A 14578-nucleotide genomic window follows, 5' to 3' on the forward strand; every position below is an offset into this window, starting at 1 on the left:
TTCAGCTGGTGTAACTCAAGTTGGTACTAAGGGCCCTTGCTATGCACATAGGATTTACCAGCTTCTGAAGCAAAAATTTTTGGAACGTTCGTGGATGACACTGCCGTGCTTAAAATTGACTCCAGCCCCCATGTGGCCTCCAAAAAACTCCAAAAATAACTTAAACTAAAGGAAATAACTCATTGGTTGAGAGGTAGCGCATTATGCCAAACGAGACAAATTCTTCCCAAGCTTCTCCTATTTCAAATCGAAAAGCTTGCTCACCCGTTACACTCAATAATATAATCATCCCCCAAACTAACGTCACAATATATCTTGGCATGAATCGTGCCATCAAACTTACATGGGAAACCCATATTTTAACGAAACGAAAGGCTCTAGGAATACAACTTCGAAGCCTACATTGGTTACTACATCGAAATTCTCTATTTCGAGAGTAAGCTCTCACTTGACTCATCTTGAAACCGATATGTATTCAATGGCAGTAAACTTTGGGGCACTGCAGCTAACTCCAGCATCGAAATACTTGAAAGATTCCAGTCGCAAACCCTCAGAATGATCTCAAACACCCCCTATTTTATTACAAATACACAAATTCATTGAGATCTGAAGGTACCTATAATAATTGAAGAAATAAGAAAATCACACGACTCCAATCGCACTCAAACTTTCTTGTCACAGCAATAATTGCAAGTCCCATAACCTGCACCAGACTCAAGAGAAAGTCTAGAAAAGACCTCAGATGATAATAAATTAGTCTAAATTATGTATTATTTATCATATAACTAGTAAATAATAAGTGTTTTTCTCTTAAATTAATTAAATAGCTTTAAGTAAAAATATTCCTTAGTGATCGCAATAAAGGAATGGATTTAAAAAACTAAAAGAAAATAAATTAATTAAAATAAAAAAACAAAAAAAATTTAAATAATGGTTTCTGGACAAACGTGTTTGGCTTTACCATGAGCTGTCCCACTATAAGCTGAGGTACCTTACATACATATATCGGGTGTTTTTTGAACAGTTTGAGAACTTAAAATGATAATCCAAAACAGAAATATTTATTGGAACGATTTTTTTTTTATTATAATCTGTAGATAATTTCACGGCATTTATTTTGTTAATATGATTAACGGGATATGTCTGTCGCGCCTACGAATTACATAGTTCATTCAATCAGTCCAATTTTTGACTACTGTTTTCCAAAAAGACTGGCTGCATGGCGTGAATGGTGGCCTGAATCTTGCAACAGATCGATTGTTAAGCGTGCTGAATGGCAAGTTGCGCCATCTTGTTGGAAGCAAATGTCATCGATGCTTATCTGCTCATTTTTGGAAACAAAAATTCCGTCAACATGGCTTGATAGCGCTCGCCATTCACTGTAACGGCAGCTCCTTTCTTATTTCGAAAAAAAAAAAAAAAAATAACCCCTGATACCTCTACTGCTCTTTGGAGTTCACGAGTAGATTTTTGTTTTTTTATGTTTTTGCAAAGTAAATTCAAACAACTTGGAAGCGTTGTTCTTGTGTTAAATGATTCAAGCTAACTTGTCAAACCTTACTGAACAGAAATGTCAACACGGTTGGCGATTCTCAGCTGTCAAACCATAGTTTTCGATATCGATAGAAGTTACCCTCACAATTTTGTTTCGGATGGCCACACCTGGCAACCTATCATCCTTACATTGAACCGCAGCACAAGAATTCTTACTGCTATCAACTCTGCAACAACAGAAACTCTCCACAAACAAAGAATTGTTGCTATCGACATTTAAGGCAATTGGCCGGCCGATTTTAAGCTATGCTGCGTCTGTCTGATCGCTTGGAACTAGTGACACGCAGTGGATAAAGCTCCAGATTTGCCAAAACTCTGCTATTCGGACAGCGACGGGTTGCCCCCTGACGTCCCGTCTTCAACCCCTTCACAATGCGGCACAGGTGCTCCCAGTAAAGGAGCAAAATAAACTGCTCAGCAAACAGTTTCTGCTAGGGTGCTACCGCGGGTCCCATCCACGCAGACACATGCTTGAGCTAGAGCCGCCTCCCAGGCATGTCAGGAGATATCTCCTCCATTACGCCGATGAGATCCAGGACAAGATGAATAGATATTTACTGGACCAGGAGACCATCACCACCTTCTTAAGCTCCCGACCACCGAATGCCGTGAGACCCTCGTAACGCTCACACAATTATGTTCTGGTTATTGTAGCAGGTTAAACTCCTTCTATTCCGAATCGACTCTGACATACCAAACATATGTCCTGCATGTGAAGGCATCCCGCACGACATTAATCACCTTTTCACATGCTCCATTAAACCCACTCATCTAACACACCCTTCCCTCAGGACCCAACCTGTCTAAACCCCATGTTTCCTGGGCCTACCTTTAGATAAATTAGACGAAGATGACCGGTGATATACACTTCACTGACAGGGCTTGTATTACTGCTACAACAACAACAACAAGATTTTTATAGATTTTTGCGTGTCGTGTGCACATTTAAATAATAAATGAAGCAATAACAAGATTATGTGGCAGCTAGAAAAGTTTTGTGCGTGAACGTATAAAAAAAGTATTGCACCAATATTTACGTAATTTCAGATTTAATATCAAACTTAAACGTGAAATCTCAGAAGCACAACCAAAACACGTCCACGTGAATTCGCACATTCATTAGTTTTATTATGCAGTGAAATCTCTTTTGGCTGAACACTTACCGCCAGCAATTTTTTATTTACCCCAAGAGAGGTTGATTTGTTCCGCTATCTAAGACGGACATAGGAAAAAATGTCCGTTCAAAGGCAGTGCCCGTCTAAGGGGTCAGGGGTAGTCTAAATTTTCAAAAAATTGGATTTTTTGGTTTTGCATTTTCTTAAAGTAAAATATCTTAAAAATATTGTGTGAAAATTTTGAGTGAGTCCGACAAATACTTTTCGAGTTATTCAGCAATTAGTAAAGGGCGCTCGGGCGGTCCGGAGCGTTCGAGAGCAAGTAGCAAAGTTTTAAATGCGTTTCTCTCAAAACTATGTTTTTGGAACTCATAGTCACTATAACTTAAATAAAACTTGGTAGATTTCAATAAAATGTATACTGCTTTTGAAAAACATAAAAAACTCGTGCCTGTTCGAAGGATTTTTTTTAATAATTTCGATTTTTTTAAACAATTAACTGTCGGTTTTTTTTTGAAGATCTGAAAAATATTTGCTGAGGCCACCATATTGTTAATTTTGAAAAAAAGCTTCGATCAGACACAATATTTTCTATTAATAAAACTAATTTCTCTTGTCCGATTGATTTTAGATGATGATCACCGCAAGGGACTTTTGGAGAAATAAAACTTATTAATTTTGTTTTTTTTTTTTGAAATTTTTCTAAATTCAAGTCGAAACACGATGTATTAATGCTATGTTTTTAAAGCAATTGATTAGCAAACAAAAATTATTGAAAATCATAATTTTTCGGGCCTCTAACTACCCCTTAACCCCTAAAAGAGGTGTTCGTTTGGAGATATTACACTGTATTTAATAAATATTAGTCAAAACCTTCACAAGTCATTACTTATATAACATCATTTTTGTTTTTAATATCTTACATTACTTCACTGTAGCGAAAAGTTCTCATGCCTTGTTTGTTTAGCCGATTGAGTAGCTGCGGCTTCTCAAATATTTTTTTCTTCTGCTTTTTGGATAAATTACGCGCTCATGTCAGACATGCATTCAATAAATGTCAATTGATAAATACATTTCACGCCGCGTCAACGGAGGTATGAAACTGAAATTTAGAAATTAATAAAACAGCTGCTTAACATCATGTTAAAGCAATTAAAAATGTTAATTATGTTTTATAAATTAAATAACAAATCAAGTAACAAACCGAAACTGAGAAAAAATGGAAATGGAAAAAATAATGCAAATTGGATTTAAAGTAAAAAAAACCGAAAAATAAATTGCGGCTGCAAAGGCAGATGTTACTGCCCACAACAGCGTCGCCGCCATCACGGGCCGTGCTCTGAGGAGACCAATAGTTTAACATGCGGCTATAAATTTATGACAATTCCAATGAAATAAATTCACCACGCGAATACACTGCACATATTTAAATACAAATAAGTATGTGTGTATATGTAATATTCATGAAATGGTTACAAAAATGGACGCTTCGCTATAGAGAGCGTGAGAGGCGTCCACCGTTTTGTTCGAAAAAAAAAAAATAATAATAATTTGAAAAATTAGAAGTTTGTAACTATATGTAAAATGCTGGCCGTGCCAACATTTTCATAAATTTCCTATAAAAAATAAATGCTTACAAAAAGTTGACTTTTTGCCGCAATAAATTTATTTTATTTTAGGCATAATAGAGAAAAAATAATTAGCAGTGGTCAAATGAAATAAATATCATAAACAATGGCGTCGTTTCAGCGTTGGCAACAGGTTTAAATATGGCTATTTTTGGCGTTGTATTGAGCGTTGGTGAGCTGCTCTAACAATTTGTTGCATTATACATTTTAATTTCTAATTTATTTACACATACTTAGTTGCTATTGTTGCCCTTGTCATCAACAAAATGGTTCTCTTAATTTATGGTTTTTTAATGCTTTTTTTTTTGGTTTTTTTTTGTTCTCGTAAAAACTGTGGGAAAATATTTTTGCAAACGTTGAATGATTACGCAATTGATTGTATTAGGAGATGATCAGGAGAAGAGTGACAGTTGTCTGCCTTTATGTGCACACATACAATGTTATATTCGTCCGTGCATTTGTTGGTTTATTGGCAAAAAACAAGAAACACATTTGCTGTGCGCTGTTAATGGGCCATTGCCTATAAATGGCGCTAATAGCGTTGTTCGGTTTTTATGTGCCTCTGGTATATGTTCGTATTTATTTGTTTTCTATCTCCATTACAAGTCACATCTCTATTACTCGTTTAAGCGCGCGACTTTTACATTTTACATCGTTGTAATTGATTAATTCCCCAACACCAAACGTACTTATTAAGCAAACGATCGATGTTTTAATACATTTGTTGCCATTTTCGTTTCGAAATGTAATCACAGGCTTGCATGTATTGTTCGCGTATACTGAGTGTGTGTAAGTTAATATATGTATTAGGGTAATTTTGTTTAAGAAAAATCTAATTTAGCATCTTTCGTAGTCTGTAAATTTATCGAAATAGTAAATCACGCACAAACTGTAATCGCGAAGCTCTGCACCGAAATTACCACTTTTGAAGCGTTCACACCATTAGTGACGCGTTATTTAGCTATTGGGTTGGGGAATAAGTTCGTAGCGTTTTTACCGAAGACTTTTATTTAAACAAGAACAATAATTAAATCATTAAAAAATATCAATAAGTTAATCAATTAAATATTCGTCTTTGCTGTTTACAATCTCTTCCCACACCTCGACCAATTTGTTAATGCATTTCCGCCAAAAAACGCATAGTCTGTTTTCAAAGAAGTTGTGGAACGAGTTTTTAAGGACCTTGTTGTTATCAATCATTCTGCAACGCCCTTTATATGATTTGACAGGGAGCGGAAAAGATGGTAATCGGTCGATGCAAGGTCCGGAGAATACGACGGATTCTGCAGGACCTCAAATTCGTGTTCTTGGAGTGCGGTTTTGACGATTTGTGAAAGATGGGGCCTGGCATCGTCGTTTAGTCGAATAGACTCAGCCACGCGGTGTAGCTGGGCAATGTAGAGTTCCAGTTCACCACCAGAGCATTTCCCACAAAACACATATCATGATCTTCTTTGGATGAAGATCCGGCTTGACTTTCGACTTTGGCGCATCTTCTGAATCTCCCACTCCTTTCATATTGATGTACGAGTATAGTACAATTTCTCAACTCCCGTGACGATTTAGTACAAAAAGCGTTGTTTAGGACGCGTGTTGTTCCATGGCGGACGAGGTGATGAGAAGCAATTTTTTCGTTGAGCTCGTGAGACACCCAGACTCCCAATTTTACGGTAAACCCCATTGAATGAAAGTGATTGAGAATCGGCTTATAATCGCAGTTCAGTTTGTATGCCAATTCACGATTGGTTTTGGCGACCGTTCCCCTTCAATAGTGATTCGAAACGTTCTTTATCGAATTCAGAAGGCCTTACAAACCATTTTCGTGCTGTAGACTCTTCTCCATACTCGTCGCAAATGTCCCGAGCTGCTTCGGCAGCTTTTTGGCCTCGATGAAAAGCAAAGAAGAGCAGATGTTGCCAACCGGGGTTGAAATTGGTACGCTATTTCCTAGTATTAATTTTTGCTCTCACTACTGCTCTGAACTTGAAGAGATGATTAGTGGATCAGGTAGCCCAAAACGCGGGATCAACTGCTTAGCTCCACTTCAGGATAGTCAAACACAATTTTAAGTGCTCTCTATAGTTGGAATAATAGTAAAGAACTTGGAATTGAACGGAGTGATGCATGTGAAATTATTCATGCGTACTCCAGCTCCCGCTACTGGTCTCGCTTCTGTTGTTACTACTCTCATAGCTGCTATTTGAGCGTAGCTTAGAGCGTTTTCGCTACCTGCACCACTACTCAACTATTTAAGTTTAGAGCAGTAGCGAGAACATAATAATGTTTTCTTTTACAAGAGAAGCAAAGCTTACCACTACATCCAGGGAGCGAAAAATGGTAGAAGCAAAGTTTTGCTTTCAATATATCGAGCAATAGTGGTGAAAAAACTCCAGCACAGAACTTGTTAAATAAATTCTGGCACATAATTTTGTCGTATTTTTTTACCTGGTAGGGGAAAAATAAACATATATAATATTTCAAAAATTCAGTTTGACAGTTTAAAACTTAACTTTATGCTTGTTGCCACCAAGTAAACTTTTCTCTGAAACAGCCTGTCTAAACATCTATTTTGAAATTTCTATCTTGCTAAGTCAATAATTATAATCTGCGCCTACCGCCTTCTTCTTCATAAGCGGCTGAATATTTAGCGCTTCAAGTAACTTTTAAAGCAGCAGGCAATGAAATGAATACACAGCCAAAATGATGCAGTCAAATTTTTAAACCAAATGTTGAGACTTACGAAAAATAAAACACCTTTGAGATATAATATAATTGATAAGCCAGTTGGTAATGATGGTGGAGATGGTGGAGGTGTTGTCTGAGTAACACAGCCCTTACCCAATTAACAAAAACTATGCCATTTTGATGCATCACTTGTGGAACCACCGTTTTTTATTAGTCGAAACATTATTAGTCAAATGCATCTGCGCAGTTTTGACCTTATTTTGCTTATGGTTTTCAGGCACTTAATGAAATGAACAGTTCGGGGTTTATTTAACCATTTAAGTTATTTTTCGTTGGCTTTTGCTGTCTTTATAGTCATTCAATTCTATTTCACGAACTTCAACAGATATTTGACGATAGATTTTTTTTAATTCTTCGTAAGCGTCCACGATCTTTAGTTTCTGGGCACTAATAAACATTTTGGGGGATATGCAGTTTTTACATGATTTTAACTTAACTTTGGCTTGAGTGATTGCTGCACTTTGGCTGTGAGCCACTGTAGTTATCCCAATTCAAAGGGATTCATACTCCGATTGTTCTTGATTTTTTCATACCGTCAATTAATTATTTAAATATTGTTTCGTATGTCTATGTTACGATTTCTATATATGTATTGGTGGTTATATATACATTTCGTATTAACTACATTCTTTTAATTCAATTATTTTCTTTTAAATTATCTTCAGAGCAATCCATATGCATTAAAAGATTCAGCAACTGGCACAGAAATGACTGCATGGACATCCGCCGGACTGCAACCGACTACGGGATATTACTCATACGACCCGATGTCTGCTTATGGGTGAGTACGCAAAAGTTTATTTTTTTTTTTACGCAAAGTTTAAAAGAAATGTCGAAACTGTAAAATTTTAGCATGACCTCCACAATAATGCAAGTATTTTTTTTATTATCTCGGAGTTACCTTGGACTTCAACGTTTTATGGGTTAATCACGTGTTATTGAAAATCGCTCAAATGCTTTCCTCATTTTTGATAAGTTCTGCGACTTCCGATAAAACGTGGGATCTGCCACGTTTGCAAAAAGCTGCTAATGGTGTAAATCTGAGTACCAGTGCCTGTGCGATTTGGTATAGACTAGCGCTAACTAAGCTGATATTAGGGGAGTCTTCCCTACCAGGCGAGGTATGGAATTGTTTACTCAGTTTATCACGTCTAGATTTACTACTTTTGGATGCAGCTGTGCTGTAAAATTCTTGACTTGGATAGAAGAAAAATATTTCGCTCAGGGTACCGGATGTGAATTCTGATTCTTGTTTACCGAAAGTTCAGTTACATAGAAAGATTGATGAAATTAGATCTAGGTTAGTCTAAAATCTTTACGGATAGATGTAATAAGAGGAAATAAGCGCTTAAATATGAAGTAAGATATTCGTTGCTTAGGATATCAAGGGAGGAACGTTACTGTCTGTCAAGCGAAAATGTTTCTAATATTTAGGGCTATGAGCTGTATCAGCGAAAACAAATGGTTCCCAGTCCATCCATTTGATATGGGTGCCAGAGCATTGTTACATACCATTCCGCAAATAGCTTCTTCCAGATTTCTCTATCTGCTACCAAGCGCCACCAATTTTTCACGTTCATCTCTTCGATATCGTTGATACCTTCATCTACCCATATTTTCTTTGGTCTGCCCTTGCATAGTTCACTTTCCATACGATTGTTTCTTCAAGCCTCGTTTTGGAGATTTTTGTTCTGGCATTCTTTCTACGTGTCCAAGCCAGCATATGCGTTTGGTTTTTATGTATTTTATAATGTTTTGCTCTTGGATGAGGTGCTCAAGTTCAGAGTTGGGAAGTGTAAGGCATATAAGTTAGCCTTCCTCTTGGTATAGAGATCGTAGATATGCCCCTCTCAATCTCAAAACTGCGTGGTGCAAGTAGCTTTGATGGTCTGATATATAGGTTAGGTTAGGTTTAGCAGCCGCATCACACATAGAGACAACGATGCCACTTAGCCCACGAAATGGGTCCGTTGTGAGCCGCGGGGGCTGGGCTACATTTCTCTCTCCATATTGAGCCATCCTGAGCTTTTGACAAAGCGTAAAAGGTTGTTGATACCTAAAGTGTATAGATGATTTATATTCGTTAGGAAGTAGAAGGAAAATCGGTTCCTGCTTCTGGCTAGAGCTGGGCATGTGCAAAAAAGGTGTTGAATTGTTTCCAACTCCTCCTCATTTCTGCAGCTACGACAGAAATCATGCGTGTAAACGCCTAATCTCCTTGCATGATTTCCTGTCCTGTTAATGTCCTGTAAGGGCCCCTACTAAGGTCCTGATTTGAAGTCTACTCAGTTTTATAATACTCTTGGACAGACGTAAGTTTAGCATTGGCCATGTTTGCCTAGCAATTTCACAGGTGTTAACGCTAATCCATCTTTGATTTGCAGAACTGATTAGTGCGTTCTTAATGAGAAGCTTACAAGTTGCGAGAGGTATATCCATAAAATTACTTATGTCTTGCATACAGGTACCTTCTCTTGCAAGTTGGTCTGCCCTACAGTTCCCTGGTATATCTCTGTGGCCCGGAGCCCACCTGACATGTAACGCTACAAAAAGAATTTGTCCAAAATGGAACGTCAGGCGTTCAAAGACCCTACAATGGCGGTAGAGCAAAAACCTCTCTATGTATGTTAGTTGCTTAGATCACAGGCCAGAGCCTCTTAGGTCGAAATGGTCAAAGATTGAAACTACCGCATTTCGACTATTGCAGAGCTGCGAGCATGCGGAGGAGGAAGAGTCTGCCAGACATCTTCACTGTCACTGTCCTGCGTGGCATGCCACTAGGTTTAGATACTTTGACTTATCTTTCGTTAAGATACTGATAACCTTGGGGATATAAGTGCCAGCCAGATCAATGGATTTGCATTTAAAACAAACTTTACTTATTTGCGGATTGAGGCCGAAATGACCTCAATTAGAAATTATCTCCTGTAACAAATATGTAAAAGCACTAATTCCATTTAATTTTGACATACTGAAACTAAATATTTGAAGGCCACTTTAAACATTTAGATCAGAGAATTTTTAATAAAATTTTTGTTACTCAAAAGTAATTTTTGTTTTTTGCAAATTCCTCACGCTGCTAGAACTGTTCCAAAAATTCGCTAATAAAGCTTAGCAAAACATTTCAAAGTAAATTTTGGTTGAATAGCTTGCCAATGTTAGTGCAATCGCCAAGGGTTACTGCAATCGATTTTAAAAAACTCTAATTTTCTAAGCAAATACTTGAGAACTTTTTTGGAAGTTTTAGTATTTACAGTCTGTGTCAGAAGAAAATAACCGTTTTTTTTTTGTTGTAACTTCAAGATATATTTCGTTCTACTTTTTGTTGCATAATAGTCCCACTCAGTGCTAACTCAGGTTAATGTCGTTCGAAACTTTCCCGTAAACGCAACCAAACAAAAATGAGTGAAAATTACACGAAAGGGCCGAAAGTATCTTACGGCGCGGCTGCAAAAGTGATTAAAAAATCAAAAAAGTTTGTTGTGTTGTGGAATCAGCGGTATAAGGTGTACAAAAATTTTGATGACTTTACTGAGCCCGGCTTGAAGCGAGTGACGACAAAAAAGCAAGATAAAGTGATCACCCAACTTTTTAAGCGGGACCCTTCACAATTCTTTCTAAAAAGGGAATGTGGGCATCAACACCATCGAACGTCGATTGAAAGAGGCGAATATATTCTACCGTCCCACATCATCAAGACCACTGCTCAGAGAAAAACACATTGAGAAACAACAAAACAAGAAAATGGAGTTACAGTATTGGTCTGGCCTTTTCAGTTCGCAGACGCCAACCCCATTGAAAATGTGTGGGGAACTATGAAAACGCATCGTGACGGAAGGCCAGTCCATGGTTTAAAGTCACTCGTGCTTCAAGGTTGCAAAATCTGGTCCTCTTTGTCGACGGGCTACGCAGAAAAGCTGGTTCAAAGCACGAAGAAGATGACTGGCTATACTCGACAACGATGAAGACTACACGGCTTATTGAGTAATTGCGACTCGTAGTTGTGTACATACTTTCACGTAAAAAAATTAAAAAAAAAAAAATATATATCTTTTATACTTCATGAATAATCGTGGCTCCTTTTTTCTGACACAGACTGTATACCCCATTTTTACTTTGACGGATTTATCGCAATTCTTGATGCATTTAATATAGATTACGGTACATTACGTCAATCCATTAATCCATCACTCAACACGAAATAAATTTAGATTTGGCCCAATAAAATCAAGATATGCGTTGTAAGTGGACACTTATTTAAATACGCAAATAAATCATTTGCAAACTCGCACAATGAATGTGAAAATTATAATAAATTGAGCGCAATTAACTCCAAATTATCAGCAAAAATAAATGACCGGAAAAGTATGGCCCTGTGCGGTCATTAGCGAGCAACAAGTGGCGCTGACAATATATATGCATACTCGTATCTATATATATATATATATATACGTACGTATGTATGAATGTATGAATGTATGTATGTATTATATGCATATAAAAGGAATTGGAATGCGACGAGTTTTTGGCCCTGCCCGTAATTAATTGCAAAAGATTTGCGTAGCACTTAAAATTGATTTGAATTTAATTGTTGAATGCAGCGCGGCGCCACAATTGCCGGGCAACAGTATGTAGATGGACGACATTGAATACTTGTATGTATGCGCCTCACTCACAAATAAAATTTTCAATTGTTTGGCTCACTCCTTTTTGACTTTCGCACCAGCCGGACCTTTGAGTGCGGCGAGAAATTATTTATTTATGATTGCGGTGGAAATAATCGCACTTAATTGTATATAAAAACCCATAGAAAAAAACAAGTAAGCCATCGCTTACACACACATATATGACTGGCAAAATACACGTATTGTAATTTTAGTAAGTAAAGTGAAGAGCGAGTAGAGCGAGCAGCCACGGTTCACTCCGATTGCCTTGAGCGCCACATTTGGGTTTGGCGTACGGCAGGGAAAGGTTCCGATTCGTTGGGCTTGCGTGCAGCAGCAGGAATTTAGCTGACATTTGCGCATTCGCATGCATGTAGGTGTAAGTGAGTGACTGTGTGTGTTTGTGAGCGCGTGTGTGCCATGTTTGGCCACCATATTTTGTACGAATGGATGACAAACGCCAAATCACAATAAAAAAATAATAACAATAAGCGGCACATAAAAACCATTAAAACAACAATTAAGCGCATTGAGCAGAAAATGCAGAAAAATTAGAAAATTCTAACGGCCATAAGCCCGCAACGGCTCTGGCGTGCATGCTTTGTTTTTTGGTTGGTTGGTTGGTTGGCTGCTTTGACAACCCCAAACTGGTTGACAAAACTGCAGAGGTAGAATGCAAAGGCTGCGTGCCGTTGGCAGCGTGAGGAGCGAACATTTTTTGCCGTGTAGCGTGTTGAGCTTTATTTGTTTAGAAATATTTTCGTATGCAATGTAAATTGTTGGGTACAGATAATGATAGCTAAAAAGTACAGCGAATCAGAAAGAAAAAACAAAAACAATATAATAATTATTGCGCTCCCCCTACTGCCGCTGCTCATGCGCTTTGTCATAGAAAATGTAATTTGGCTAAAAGCAACATATTTTCAATCGAGTAAAAAAGCGTAAAATTATAGCTTCAATTAATAATTAGACCGCTTGGCTGAACGAGGTGCGTGTCGCAGTGCAAGTACGAAGTGCGGGCGGTATTTCGTAGTAGTGGATGGCTAGTGGAATCTCTGGTGCACCAGTTCTTCTCGCCTCGAAGTTGCTTTAATTGCAGCTCCTGTTGTTGATGTTGTTGCCACAGTTTTACTATAACACTTTTAACTGCAGTTTGTTTTTGTGTTTTTTTGATTTTTGCACTAACCAGTTGTTATTTTCCTTGCAATTATTGTTTTTGTTGGGGCTGTTGTGTGAACAAGAATTTGATTTGTTTACAAGATTACAAGTTTTGTTCGATATTTGTATTTTTGCCGGTGTTCGCTGGTGGCTACTGCGCTTTTTCGTATGATTACAGTGTTTGTTGTTGGTTTTTTCATGCTTTTAGCCTCGTGTAGCGAGGCGATTTTCTAGTTGCCATAATTAAAAGGCAAACAAATGAGTCTAACATACACTAATAGAAACGACAACAGTTTCTATTCTGGTACACAGATTTCCACGCACACTAACACACTTGCACTTTTGTATGCATGCATTCAACCTCAGCCAATAATGGAACCACACATTTTGGCCAATTTTACACGCTTTAAGCGTATGTTTTGTGTGGCCGTGGTGGTGAATGCAAAATTCATGTTCCAAAATTACCACACTTTGAGGTTCGATACCATGTAGCTAGGCATGTGTGGGTGTGCTTATACGGCTGATTTGAAGCGGGTAGGCGGTAAATTCGTGGTAATGCAGACCGATGTTGAAAAAAGCTGTTGGCGTTGAGGCGCGTCAATGCTATGCATATTTAACTCTTTTGTGAATTAACTGAAATTTAAAGTATTTTCGGGTTGGCTATAATTAGAGTATTTAGTTTTTAACAGTTAAGAAAAATGTGGTTTAAATTGAAGGACGTTAGTTTGGAGAATTATGCAGGCATTAGCAGTCATTTTGCTAGGCGTAACCTTTTTGCTCATTTCACCTCATTATGAGAAAATGAGTTTAGAGAATAATGGTTAATTATTTTCACTTAAAGGCCATCGGTTTTAACCGTCAGCTTACGACGTGCTAAAAAATTTTATACAAGGTGGCCTGCTGCAATCTCCGATTATTCGAGAGTGTGCAAGAATTTACCTATTTGGGTATCAACATATCCACCGATAAGGATATGACACTCACAATTAGTGACAGAGTTTTAGCAGCAAATAAGTCTAATTATGGACCTGCGAAAGGTCTAAGTTTGTCGCTACGACAACCACCCAACCTACCTAAGTCTTATTACTCCAATTTGAAATTGCTTAAGTCAAAATTATTATCTCGCGACCAAAAGTTAAGGGTATACAAAACCTTGATCCGCCCTAAGCTTACCTGTGATTGCGAACTATGGACGCTAAGGACTACTGACATTAATCAACTAATGGTCTTCGAACGAAAAATTTTACGAAAAATGTGTGGACCAATAAGACTGCAGCCTCGGCGTAAGTGCACTAGCCTGCCATGTCAGAGGTTGTGCGTTCGAATGCCACGTAAAGCTCGGTCCTCGCACTTTTCCACACTTTCCAACTTTACTAGTTTCTATTAAAAAAAAATTCATCCCTTAACCCCGACAACCTTATCCTTCCAATCCTTACTCCCGCACAAAAGTCAGCGCATTACTTGCATTGTGGCTACTAAAGCAAACAAAGAAAAAAGACACAGTTACACATTGCATCACAGGCACACTAAATTTAGCGAAGTCCTCAACCACCTGTGTGATCCTTCTGCCAGAAAAATATGGCACACAGATGGCGCTTCAAGCAGTAAGAAGGCGTTGTTTCTATGCAACGGCAGGTGGGTATTCCCACTACTTAGGACTGGTAGCGGTAGGCTAATCACCTACCCTGTCAGAAAGCAAATAGATTAATAAAAC

General features: G+C 37.9%; 1 protein-coding gene across 1 annotated transcript in view; it reads left to right on the forward strand.

Annotated features, from left to right (window-relative positions):
- Positions 1-14578, forward strand: part of LOC129242899 (homeobox protein araucan) — a 74860-nt gene that overhangs the window by 46828 nt on the left and 13454 nt on the right. The window contains 1 exon segment of the mRNA XM_054879815.1: positions 7708-7823. Within this exon segment, the coding sequence (XP_054735790.1) occupies positions 7708-7823 (116 nt within the window).

Source organism: Anastrepha obliqua, chromosome 3 (genome assembly GCF_027943255.1).
Source record: "Anastrepha obliqua isolate idAnaObli1 chromosome 3, idAnaObli1_1.0, whole genome shotgun sequence".
NCBI lineage: Eukaryota > Metazoa > Arthropoda > Insecta > Diptera > Tephritidae > Anastrepha > Anastrepha obliqua.